We start from the raw sequence: 13,938 nt of genomic DNA on the forward strand, positions 1-13,938 counted from the left end.
AACAGCAATGTCTTGATTGACAGTCGACAGACCTCGAATTTTAGCTTGTTGAAAAAAATCTTTTGTATCCATTGTGGTATTTTCTTCTTGACTATAAAAAAAGAGTAAAACAAAGAAAAAATACATTACAGCATGTTCAGGTTTGCAAGCCCGTAGGCAGGGGGGTTCGGGTGGTTCGAACGAACCCCCCTCACTGCCAAAGGTCCAGAATTTAAGTTGTTTTTTTTCATGTGATTATTGTCATCATTGTTTTAATCAATGCTTCTGACAAATATTCTGGGTTGCTGTTTCAAATTAATATGATACATTCTTGTAGCTGGACGTGGCATGCGAGTTGCTCTTTACATGGGAAACAAGAAACAGCACATGCCCCCCCACGTTCAGCTGAACTCAATCAGAGCGCACGACCACGCTTGCACAGCAGAACGGCATCTGACAGGACCGGTCATTTGGTCGTTTCTCTGACCTGAGACCTGTTTAAATTTCACAACAACTTATTTAATTTGCTTAAGAGTTATGAAAACAGAATTTAAACATACTTATTAAGGGTCACAGAATATCGTCTGACGGTAATACAATATCTACAAGGAGCTACGTGAGACAATTGAGGATGACTTCAACCAGATCTACAAGCATCATCAGGATGGCTGCTCAGGTCGATGTTGAGCCTACCAATCAACCACGTCTTGCTGGAAGGCAGACACAGAGAGAAAATGTACCTGCTGAAACTGTGAAGGACTACTATCGTCGCAAAATGGCTATACCTTTCCTAGACCATGACATCTTGGAGCTTGAATCCAGATTCATTCCTCTATCTGTAACCGCATCAAGGCTCCTGGGTCTAATTCCGTCTATACAGTGCAACTCAGGTGTGACAGTGGACATTTCTGAAGTAGTCCAACTTTACCAAGATGACCTTCACCAGAGCTGCCTGACCAGGAACTGAAACGTCCTGGGAGAGGACCACTTGTCATCCCTGGCCCTCATCCGTACACACTATGACATGGCAGTCAACCTGGATGAAGCTGTGAACATATTCTCCAAATTGCACCCAAGAAGATTTGAACTGACCAGTGTACTAAATCCATAAGTGTCAAGACAAATACAGCAACAAGCAAAGAGACATTGATAGACAGTCAAGAAATGATGATGAAAATAATTATTATTAATACTTCAGTAAAGTTCATTAAATCTGTTCTGTTGTTAGTGTGGTCTTTAAACCTATGAACTGTGTATGGACTGCTAAAGGTGGTACATGAGGAAGCAATTTGACAACAATGCAGTAAATAATTTAGGTGCATAAAAAAGCGTGCTCATTAAGATACCAGCAGACGAGCTAATCCAGCACAAATTAGTGCAGAAAAGGTCACCAAAATGAAGTATTTGAACCTCATAATTAAATACAAAAGGAGGAGAAAAACTGCAAAAAAAGAACCACCCCTTTCAATAGGCTGGGTACAGGCCTGGGTTTGTGCATAAAATTTAATGTAACAAAATGTGTGTGTGTGTGTCACATTACTTTTACATAGATCATTTTTTGCAAAATAATACAACTTTCCTCATCATGATTTTATTTGCTAATTCAATACTGTCCGTCGTTTATCTAAACAAGCAAAGACAAGGTTTTATACACTTAGTCTTTGTTTATTCTAAAATAATAAGGTAAGACCTGGGACTTTCATTCACTCTCCAGTTCAACACTGAAGTCAAAACAATACTAATATACAGTAACAAAGCCTGTATTTTAAACCATAGTAGTACACGGAAACTATAGTAACAAGTACACCACTGTAATTAGTCAGATCAGAGGCATTGCTAACAATTGCTCATTTGACTAGCGAGCGATATGAGGATGGTATTTTAATATGAATGCGATACCAATTAGCAGTTTGTTTACACATTAAGATTCATTAAACTTCATGTAAATTAATTAACGTGTTCAAAGTACGTTAAACCTCAAAACGCTTCAAAATCTAAACATCGGACAGAAGAATACGATATAACTATATATCTATCTATAGATACATATATATAATGATTGTATTACTAAAAAAATATCTTAAGTGCGGGAAAGTTAAGTGCACCTTACCACAGTCCTGATACCGTAACGTCGTGATGGCTATTAAATTGTTCGAACTGATTCTGGGGGTTTAATTCGCTGGTGAATTCTACAGGAGCGCGTGCATTTTAACGGTCAGTGGGCGTGGTTAGATAAACCTAGATCTGAATTAGAATTAGAATCAAAAAGAGGTTTATTACCAAGTTCGTTTGCGTATACAAAGGAATTTGTATTAGTGTCATAATTGTCATTGTTTTAGTGTATTCCAGTACACAAAGACAACAAGATGAGAATACAAAAAAACACATATGTAAAAAATAATACAAATACATTGAAATATAAATAAATTGTATGTACAGTTGTGCTATAGATGGTACAGTTAAATGTTCCAACCATTATAGAAACAGTTAAATGTTCCAACCATTATGCAATAACAATGTGCAATAACCTTACATTTAATTGTTAGCACCTCCATCCAAGTACATCCCTGCATCTCATTCTATTCTATTCATTCTACGGTAGAATGAAAAGAATAGAATGAGATGCAGGGGTGTGTTTGGGGCTCTGTATCGCCAGCCAGATGGTCAAAGTTCAAAAAGGGGATGACTTGGATGTGAAGGATCCAGAGTGATTTTCTGAGCACTTTTCCACACTCTGGATATATACAGTTCTTGAAGGGCATGGGAAACACCAGTAATCCTTTCGGCAATCCGAACACTTCTCTGTAGTCTTCTGATGTCTGATTTTGTAGCTGCGCCAAACCAGAGAGTTATTGAAGTGCACAGAACAGACTCGATGATGGCTGAGTAGAACTGTTTCAGCAGCTTCTGTGGCAGGTTAAACTTCTTCAAATGGCTAAGGAAGTACATCCTTTGTTGGGTCTTTTGAACAGTGGTGTCAATGTGAGTGTCCCACTTCAGGTCCTGGGAGATGGTAGAGCCCAGGAACTTGAATGCCTTTACTGCAACCACAGTGCTGTCTATGATGGTGAGTGGGAGGAGTGCAGGGTGGTTTCTCCTGAAGTCCACAATCCTCTCCACTGTTTTGAGCGTATTGAGCTCCAAGTTGTTGTGACTGCACCAGACAGCCAGCTCTTTAACCTCCTGTCGGTAGGCAGATTCGTCTACTTCTTTGATGAAGCTGATGACTGTAGTGTCTTCTGCAAACTTCAGGAGCTTGACAGAGGGGCCATTAGAGGTGCAGTCAGTGGTGTACATGGAGAAAAGCAGTGGGGAGAGAACGCAACCTTAAAAGCCGCCAGTGTTGGTGGAGTGGCTGTTTGACATGATTTTCCCCAGTCTCACTAGCTGCTGCCTATCTGTAAAAAAGGCTGGTGATCCACTGACAGATTTAGGATTCTAGAGGTGTTAAAGGTTGTGTAAAAATATGATCAGAATTGTTTGTGGGGGATTTCAAATCTACAATAAAAAAATAGAATTAATAGACCAGAATAGAATGAGTGTATGTAATATAGAATGCTGAAATCTTCAGCATTCTATATTACATACACTCATTCTATTGAAAATAGAATGAATAGAATAGAATGAGTGTATGAAATATAGAATGCTGAAATCTTCAGCAAGTTGTTGATTCGTCAGTGCTGGGAATGGTGTCTTGTAGATGTTGATAACTTTCAAACCTTTCCAGAGTGAAGCTGAGTCGTTAGAGGTGAACTGAACCTCCAACCCTTTATCGTAGCTCTTCTTAGCCACTCTAATCTATTTATTCAGGGTGTTCCTGGCCTGATTGTACAAGACCCTGTCTCCATTTCTGTAGGCATCCTATTTGGCATGACAAAGGTGCTTGAGTTTTGCTGTAAACCATGGCTTATCATTGTTGGATGTTAGATGACTTCTGGTAGGGATGCATATGTCCTCACAGAAACTGATATATGAAGTTACTTTCTCAGTGAGCTCATCCAGATCGTTGCCAGCCGTTTCAAAACCGGCTTGTAAAACCCGCTCTATTTTGCTGGTCCATCTCTTTAGAGACTTTATTACAGATTGAACAGATCTAAGTTTTTGCCTGTAGGTTGGTATAAGATGAACCAGGCAGTGATCAGAGAGACCCAAAGCTGCCCATGGGGCTGAGCGATATGGATTCTTCATTGTGGTGTAACAATAGTCCAGTAAATTGCTGTCTTTATTTAAAAGATCATTTATTTACTGGTGAAACATGTACCGTGCTGTCTGTATTTTGGCAGTTAACGGGAGAGATTTGCTTTATTAGAGTACTCGTTAATTTGAAAAAAAAAAACAAACGTATTTTTCAAGGAGAACAGAAGGAGTCTGTACATTTTGCCGAATAGAGAGAGGAGGTTCGCCAGGTGGATGCTAGGCAGCATCATTCGCAATCTGCGCTGTGTTGACTGCACAATATAGTCTCACAACACAAATACAGTACATGTTTGATCTTATTCTAAAACCCTATAACTGATTTTACTGAGAATTTTGATAATTTGTTAGAATGTATGTCATATGTGAGAAGTGATTAGTTCGTCAAAATAAAATCAGCCTGCACCTGACATTGTGTTTAAAAAAAATTTACTTATTAAATGTACATATTTATTTATAAATACTACACTCACTAAGGAACCCCTGTACATTCATGCAGTTATCCAGTCATCATGTAGCAGCAGCAAAAAGCATAAAATAATGAAGGTAAACAGCCTCTGTTAATGTTCATTTCAAACATCAAAATGTGATCTCTGTGACTTTAAACATGGCATGGTTGTCAGTGCCAGATGTTCTGGTATGAGTATTTCAGAAACTGCTGATCTCCTGGGAATTTCACACACAACAGTCTCCCGAGTTTACATAGAACTGTGTAAAAACCTTGTTGATGAGAGAGATCATAGGACAATGACCAGATTAGTTTGAGCTGCCAGGAAGGGCATACTAAATCAAATAAACATCTCAGAACACACAACACCTCAAACCTTAAGGTGGATGAGTGACAACCACAGAAAACCACATGGTCCCAATCAAACTTTTCATGACATGGCTCACAGAGCTGAATGGTCTGGTACAAAGAATACCAAGAGGCCAATCAAAACTGAACTGGAAAAACCCTCAACTTGTCTGATGAATCTTAACTTCTTCTGCAATATACAGCTTATTGGAGGCTCGGACTCAACCACAGTAACACTCAAGGTAAGAGGGGACTCCCTCAGTACCAAAGAAACACTGTTTGTATGCCCGAGTCCATTTGGCAGGCTCTAGATCTACTTCAACCCTAATCAGAATAAAGTTGTTACTGAAGATTAATAGATTATTTATTTTTTAAACTTCCATTAAATTTCCACTTAATTTATAAGAGCTATGTGTTGTGTTCACTAGCCACAGAAGTAGTATTTAATGACTTGTTTAATGACTAAACAGTATTTAGTGACATGTTTTATGGTTACAAATGCTTATTGGTAAATGGTTAGCATAACACAGTGAGTGCATTGTTGATATTTTTCAAATAACATATATTGCAAAGTTATTGCACTAAACTAATATTCAAAAAAAGCTAATTAAACAATCAGCATTGTGTATTTTTCTACTTTCTCTTTGAAAGACACATGCAGTCTGAGATCAGGGATATACTGGTCAGCCCATAAAATATTTGAGATTTAGGATTTAGAAAAAGTTTATATCTGGGTGTTTAAATTAAAATGTAATTTCCAGTGGAAATGTCAGATATTTTATGGCAACATTATTAATATGGTGTGGCCAGTATGCAGTAGTTTGTGCCTTAAATAGTTACTTTTACAAGCAGGATTTTATGCCATCCCAAGCTACTGTTGATTGACATCCATCCAGGTCTGCTTCCTGGCTAATACTGTACATGTTGGGGTGTAGGTGCTCACCCTGCTCAGGGGTTTATGCTGAAAAACAATATAATACTGGACAACAATGGTTTAGCAAAGTTTTGCTAGTACACATGACATCAGCCAACATGCTTTATGTTCCTGCTGCTGAGCTTTTGCTGCATTTTCTTTCAGACTGCTGTCACTTTAAACATGCAAGACTAAAGACAATGTTCATTATTGTATTTATTTTTGGTCTTTCTTGAAAGTACAAAACAAAAACACAAACATTACAAAACATTCTTTAACCAAGGTGACATAGGCAATATGAAGAAGTAAAAAGACAGTGAAATTCAGTCAGTCATGGTGCAAACTTGAGGTAACAAGCAATTTAAGTGTTTTGGGGCTTCTTAACCAAATGACTCCAATAACTTATTCTGTCCTCAGTAGTGTTAACAAATATGCCTGGGTTATAAATCGACCAAATAAAAATGTGTTAGATAAAAGCAATGATTCCACTATTACCCTTTCTGTCAAATCCTTAGCAAATGACCCTAAAAGCAAAGAAATAAAAAGGCATGCTATCAGCACCAATACACCGGTATGTTTGGCAGATCAGCCGGCCTATCTTTTTCCACACAGGCAAAGATGTGCAATAAATTTCTTAGCAAGAAGAAAGCATGAGGAATGATAAACCATCATAACAGAAATGGAAATCTCTGTTTGAGGCCCAAAAAAAAAAAAAAATTATATATATATATATATATACATATATATATATACGTATGTATATATATATATATATATATATATATATATATATATATATATATATATATTTATTTTAGAAAATACCTAACCCAACATTCACATACAAAGTGGCATAAGAGCAAAGTGTGTTAACCAAATACGGACATCTCAGTTACACTTACAAAAATTAAAACCCATGTTAAAACCAAAGCAATGTAAGAATTTTACAACACTGTTTCTTTCTTTTAAAAAATGGAAAACATAATTTATATTTTCTATGTAATAACAATAAAGACACTGCATTAGAGATGTGAAGTTGCTGCATTGACCCTAACCCTTTGGATGTTGCTTTTTATATCCCTTTGATGATTTTGCATCAATCATGGCAGGGAGCTTCAGCTAGCATTATTATTTTTAATACTTACATGCACTCACTTCAATATGGATTCCAAATACAAACTAATTCCATTACCCTTCTCTTTTTTAACCACTTCAAGAGTTAAATGCTATAAAAACTGCAAGACAGTCCACAAAACACAAGTCTGCATGAAGAGCTAGTCTTCTGATGTGAGATATGCCAGAGAACATGAGTAATGCTAACAAATGTGATTGGAAACGGAAAGGTTCTCATTCCCGCTCCAAAATTTTCTTTCTTCGTCCAACGGGGTTCAGATTCACATTATGCTTAGAAGGAAGAACGACTGGCTGGGAACACATGTGGCATCAGCCCCAACTTTAGCTGTAAAATACTGGACTGTGCAAATGCATATCTATCGTCTTCTAACCTGTGGAGGACAAGGGGATTGTTAGAAAATAAAATGTTTCATATTCTACATTCATATGTATGAAAGGAAGAACTAGGATGTGGGATTGTACTCACAGTGCTATCTGTTCACCACTGAGGGGGCACATAGCTGTAGGTGGGTGTGCCAGGGGGTCGATATGTGGGCACTGTGACAGGGTGGGGAGCTACAGGAGTTGGGGAGTGAGTTGTTAGTAAAGTCCCTGTGGAAACAAGTATGCATTACACACAACATGACCATGCACTCACATGCAGACAAATACACACACACACACACACACACACAGTCCCACTGTTCTAGAATAAACTAAGGGGCTGGACAAAATAATTAAAATATCACCACAGAGATATGAGATATGTATCTCTCTCTCTCTCTCATATGTGTTCCAGGAGAACAAGCAATCACTTACCCGCTGACATTGCCATAGTAGTGCCTGCTACCATTCCCATGGCGACTCCGTTAGGGCGTGGAGGAGGGATGGGAGGAGCATATATAGCTGCCGGCATGCCGTTGGGTTGAACCACTGTGGTGTGATGAATGACATGAGGCGGAGCAGCATATAGGGGCTGTGTGTAGTAAGTTCCTTGCTGCTGTGGATATTAATATATATTATTAAAGAAAATGCACATCTACATGTATTCACTGAAGGATAATGTGTGAACTGCGTGTCCGAAGCCTCTCACCTGAGCATAGGGATTCTGCTGAGGATAAGAGCTCCTCATGGGGTACACAGCAGCAGGGTATGGGTTGGGGGAAGAGGAGTATGGGGGCACAGCACCTGTTGTTGGCGAGCAGGACATTTTGAATGGTGTCCCTTGGGCATAACCTAGAAGGTGGTAAGAATTTACTGAAGAAAAAAAAGTCACTGAAATGGTCATTTTATAGCTTATTCGTTGTTATATTCACCTCTATATTATTATTATGTACATTATATGCATACAAAAGTCTAACATCTGACTTGGGAGACTGCTGTATGACAAAGCAAAAGGAGATGCAACACTAAGAGGACAAAAGATGTGCATTCAGCAGTTCACAGTTAACCAAGATAAGTAATAAGTAACATGTAGAAGAGAAATGCATTGTAGCAGAATTAGTGGCACTGGTGTCTGGTGTAAAAACATAAAATTAAATATAATCAACTGCTCAGACACCATCAACAATGGACCAAGACATTAGTATTTGTAACAGGTTCTCTTTACTGAAATTACTCGTGCAGTGTAAACAGACAATTATGGAAGGGTGCTGATTTTTTTCTCCCTGGATCTGTCCTAGACAAATATGTCCTCCACACAAGACTCTTTGTTACAAGGACACTAAAATGTATGTAAGATGAGGTATGATTTTCTCTTACCTGTAGGAAATGCTGGGTTTGCTCCAGAGTATACGCTGGGGGAATATGCAGGGGCTGCTGCTGCATAGCCAACTGGAAATCCAGCTGCAAAATAAAAAACAGAAGAGGAAGTGGGAATATATCCTAAATGTACAATATTCAGGCAAGCTAATTCTACAAACCATAGTATGTATTGAGCGAGATCAGTTTAATGTCTACCTGGGTATCCTATTCCTTTAGGGTTGGCATAAGGAACCCCTGTTGGTGCAGGGCTGTAGACAGGGTTCATGGTGTTGATCGTTTTGGCACCTTTAAAATACAACACATACAAGAAGGTACAACAGGGCAGGTGTCAAGCTGGAGCTCATTAACACAATTCCTTCACTCCAGAGTTTTCCTTCAGACTTCAGTTTCTCTTACAGGATTTGAGCTCGAGTGTGTTCTTAAACACTGATTTAGTGTTTATTTTGGGGGTGCTTGAAAAAAAGTCGGCTAATTAAAAAAAAATATATAATTATCTATTTACTAATATGAGGGTTGCTGCGTTATCACTCCTTATTTATTGCACTTATCCATGAAGGCTGTAATAAGCTGTTGCATCTCTGACACTACAAATTAGTCTACAAACTTTAATTATTTCTGCAATTTCTCTCCATTCTGGGACTTTGCAATACTACACAAAGAAAGCAAATGAAATTTAACTGCACTTTGCTGATGACCAAAAAAAGTCTAAACACTGCAATTTACTCTTCACAAATATTTGTCAGAAAGCTTCACGTGATCCTGTTCTATCAGTACATGTAATAATATAATTATAAGACTTTAAATAGTAGAGACTTTGCAGAGAGACTTTCTTCTTTCCTGGTGTAAATCCAGTGCACTTGATGGTGATCTACAGTATTACAGGACATTGTCCTAAACACTGGTGCTTTGCTAACAAACTTCTCTGGTCTTGTCTATTTTTTCTCCAAAGGACCTTTCAAAAATGACAACCCTGCTGTTCGGAAGGTGTTTTATTCACAATGTCAGTCTTATCAGCAGTCTCTTAAACGCTTTATTAACAACAAAAACAAACGCACACATCAAGTCCGTTTTGATTAGCTCACTAGCCGCCTGTTCCTAAACAGAAGAAAGCCCCAAATCTCGACTGTAATTAGTGTTTAAACACACACACACACACACACACACACACACACACACACACACACACACACACACACACACACACACAGGGGGGACAACAAGGCAGAACTGGTTTTCTTCAGCATGTTATAACTGCAGCAGTGAGTATAGGCTCTACATGGTGAATGAAGGCTAACACGGTGTAGGCCGCAGACGGCTTCATCCTCCCGCATCCCCTGGTTGTGCCTCCAGTTTCTCCCCCTCACATCCCCACAACAGGCGCCTATACGGACCACAACATCACTGACGGATACTTACGGCTGATTGGGTTTTCGTGTCGAATCTAACCTCTCCCTGCGATGTCTATAAAACAGGTCGCGCTATTTGTTGTTTTGTTTTTTTATCAGCACCTGATGTTGTCTTGTTGCTCTGACGATCGCTACCGAACACTGCGCAGCAAACCTAGCGGCGACGTGCGTCACTTCCGGATTCATCAGCGGAAACTATTTCCGGTGGGGAGACACAGCGGCGCTCAGTGGTGTGTGAGAGCTGATTAAAGTCTTATCTAAACTAATACGTGACATTATTAGGGACATTAAAAACCTATTGTTTTTGTTATTAGGGTTCAAGCGCGAAGCGCTGGAACACTATTGTATTTGCTCAGATTTTTATTATTATTATTATTATTATTATTATTATTATTATTATTATTATTATTATTATTATTATTATTCCGCCCTAGAAACGATCGTGCAGCCCAAACCGTAAGGCCTAGAGAGCTCAAACTTGGTCAGATGGTAGTACTGGTCACAGTTACTCAGGGCCAAGGTCTCAGCGAAATCGGACAATCTGAGGCGCTTCAGAGCCCCTCAACGCGTTTGTGCCCATAACGCGTTTGTGCCCATAACGCGTTTGTGCCCATAACTCCCAAACCGTATGTCCAAATCTCAAGTGCTTTATATCATTGGAATCCTTGGCTCATGACTTAAAAAACATATATCTCTGATTTCATTCCCCCCTTGAAAAGTTTTTCGCTATAGTGCATTTTGTCCGAAACCTACTTTTGCTACGTATTAGTTTAGATCGAGACCAATCCGGTGCAGTAATATTCTCTGGAGTCTCATTGTCAATAATTTTTGAAAAAAAGTCGAAATTTTGATTCAGGGTCCTTAAGGGGCCCCAAAACGTTTGGACTGTGAGGAGCCAGTTTTACTAAAATGTCAATAACTCAAGAACTAAATGAGCTATCAACACCAAACTTGGGACACATGTGAAAGAGGTCAAACTGAGGTCACAGTTCAAAAACCGCGGCGATTGGCCACTTGGTGGTGCTATAACGGAAAAATCACTAAAAACAGCCATTTTTTTTAAAAAAAAAAAAGCCCTCTAGCGCCACCAACAGTCCAAAAACCCAATTTTGTGCTGACTTGTAAGGCAAAGATTCTGATTCTGGTTCTGACTCGGAGTGGGTGGGGCCTAACCCGGAAGTAATTTCAAGACAAGGGGCTTGTCTTGAAATGGGCGGGGCTTTAACCGGTAATAATTAATTTGTAATATTTATAACACTAGCTTACTACCTTTATGTTTTTATGAAATACAGCAAAAACGTGTCAGACACACAGTGTCTGGTTACTGGTTAGAGACAGCTGAAGGTTTAAAAAAGAAAAAAAATCTCCGACAGGCAGAGTCGCAATGCGAGTCGCATTCTACCAAGCAAGCACCACGTCTGAACAAACCCACGTTTACCAGAACTCTACTGGTTAGTAAGTACGTATTATTAACGTTACAACCCGAAGTAAAAAGCTGAAGAAACCCTAAACGTTAACAGAAAAGACCCGCGAACCCGAGTGACTGAGGGAGAGACAGAGAGCTGTTCTGTGTGTGACTGTGAGTGAGCAGAGCGAGACACAGCAACACAATACATCTGTATGTGTGTAGGGGAGGGGCGCTGTGACTAGACTATCACTGTAGGGGAGGGGTGCTGTGACTAGCCTATCACTGTAGGGGAGGGGCGCTGTGACTAGCCTATCACTGTAGGGGAGGGGCGCTGTGACTAGCCTATCACTGTAGGGGAGGGGCGCTGTGACTAGCCTATCACTGTAGGGGAGGGGCGCTGTGACTAGCCTATCACAGAACGCTGACACAATCAGCTACCCAATGATGATTTTCATTCAATCCGAGCACAGATATTGACTCGTATTACTCGTATAATACTCGTACTCGGCAGAAGTGCTTTATTCGTATCGGATACTCGTTTCAGCCGAGTATCCGGCTCATCTCTAATTGATATGACTTTGTTTATTTTAGGGAAAACTGGACGGGTGAGTATTTCACATGACATATATTGTGGCACCCTCTGTAGCATGACATATGTAGCATGACATGACATATATTGTCATGTCAATCCAAAGGCCTTAAACGCTTGAACCCGGGAAATGCTGCTTGTAGCTTTAATTATTATTATTATTCTGCCCTAGAAACGATTGTGCAGCCCAAACCGTAATGCCTAGAGAGCTCAAACTTGGTCAGATGGTAGTACTGGTCCCAGTTACTCAGGGCCAAGGACTCAGCGAAATCGGCCAATCTGAGGCGCTTCAGAGCCCCTCAACGCGTTTGTGCCCATAACTCCTAAACCGTATGTCCAAATCTCAAGTGCTTTATATCATTGGAATCCTTGGCTCATGACTTAAAAAACGTATATCTCCGATTTCATTTCCGCCATTAAATTTTTTCGCTATAGTGCATTTTATCCGAAACCTACTTTTGTGAACTAGTCCTAGGTTTTTCGCCTGATCGAGACCAATCCAGTGCAGTAATATTCTCTGGAGTCTCAATGTCAATAATTATGGAAAAAAAGTCGAAATTTTGATTCAGGGTCCTTAAGGGGCCCCAAAGCGTTTGGACTGTGAGGAGCCAGTTTTACTAAAATGTCAATAACTCAAGAACTAAATAAGCTATCAACACCAAACTTGGGACACATGTGAAAGAGGTCAAACTGAGGTCACAGTTCATAAACCGCAGCGATTGTTTGTTCTTGTTCTCTCTCTCTCTCTCTTTGCTCCACTATCTATCTTTTCAGATCCCTACCATTGGACATCTCCTGTCAATCTTCATTATCCTGTGTGACATCACAGTCCGAACACAGTTCTAGAATCAGAGATTCTTCTGATTCTAGAATCTCTGAGCCCTGAGTTAGTGCTCTCCTCCAAGCACATTCAGCTTCAATTAGAGGGCTCAATTGTTGTTCATTTGGTTTTAGTATGTCAGACTGTTCATGTATCCCAATTTCTTAGTTATTTTGTGTATGTGACTTGCCGGTCACTTTGTGTATGTGACTTGCCGGTCACTTTGTGTATGTGACTTGCCGGTCACTTTGTGTATGTGACTTGCCGGTCACTTTGTGTATGTGACTTGCCGGTCACTTTGTGTATGTGACTTGCCGGTCACTCGTTCTGCATCTGGATGCTTGTGTTTCTTCGCTTTATGGATATGACTTTGTTTATTTTAGGGAAAACTGGACAGGTGAGTACTTCACATGACATATATTGTACAACACGTTGGTAAGCTTTTCTGTATTAGAGACACTAGGTTAGGAGCGGGTGCCACCCTCTGTAACTTGCGGGTCACTTTGTGTATGTGAAAATCCTTTAAGGCCTTAAACTCCCTAAAGGCCTTAAACGCTTGAACCCGGGAAATGCTGCTTGCAGCTTTAATTATTGTTGTTGTTGTTATTAGGGTTCAATCGCGAAGCGCTGGAGACCTATTGTTTTTGTTAGGATTTTTATTATTATTATTATTATTATTATTATTCCACCCTAGAAACAATCGTGCAGCCCAAACCGTAAGGCCTAGAGAGCTCAAACTTGGTAGTCAGATGGTCACAGTTACTCAGGGCCAAAATCTCAGCGGAATCGGATAATTTGGGGCGCTTCAGCGCCCCTCAACGCGTTTGTGCCCATAACCCCTAAACCCCTAAAACCCCTATGTCCAAATCTCAAGTGCTTTATATCATTGGAATCCTTGGCTCATGACTTAAAAAACGTATATCTCCAATTTCATTTGCGCCATTAAATTTTTTCGC

General features: G+C 39.7%; 1 protein-coding gene across 8 annotated transcripts in view; it reads right to left on the reverse strand.

Moving 5' to 3' along the window:
- Positions 1-10,373, reverse strand: part of fam168b (family with sequence similarity 168 member B) — a 58,279-nt gene extending 47,906 nt beyond the window's left edge. The window contains exons 1-7 of one of the 8 annotated variants that reach the window (XM_060870082.1): positions 10,268-10,373; positions 8,955-9,044; positions 8,757-8,840; positions 8,089-8,252; positions 7,815-7,995; positions 7,483-7,607; positions 6,691-7,387 (exon numbers count right to left, since the gene is read on the reverse strand). In XM_060870082.1, the coding sequence (XP_060726065.1) occupies positions 7,495-7,607; positions 7,815-7,995; positions 8,089-8,252; positions 8,757-8,840; positions 8,955-9,024 (612 nt within the window). In that variant the 5' untranslated portion in view covers positions 9,025-9,044; positions 10,268-10,373 and the 3' untranslated portion in view covers positions 6,691-7,387; positions 7,483-7,494. Of the gene's footprint in view, positions 1-6,690; positions 7,388-7,482; positions 7,608-7,814; positions 7,996-8,088; positions 8,253-8,756; positions 8,841-8,954; positions 9,045-10,175 lie in introns of those variants that run through there. The other 7 variants (XM_060870088.1, XM_060870087.1, XM_060870086.1 and 4 more) reach the window with 7 other exon arrangements.
- Positions 10,374-13,938: the final 3,565 nt, after the last annotated feature.

The sequence above is a fragment of the Tachysurus vachellii genome, chromosome 5 (assembly GCF_030014155.1).
Source record: "Tachysurus vachellii isolate PV-2020 chromosome 5, HZAU_Pvac_v1, whole genome shotgun sequence".
In the NCBI taxonomy this organism is placed as follows: Eukaryota; Metazoa; Chordata; class Actinopteri; order Siluriformes; family Bagridae; genus Tachysurus; species Tachysurus vachellii.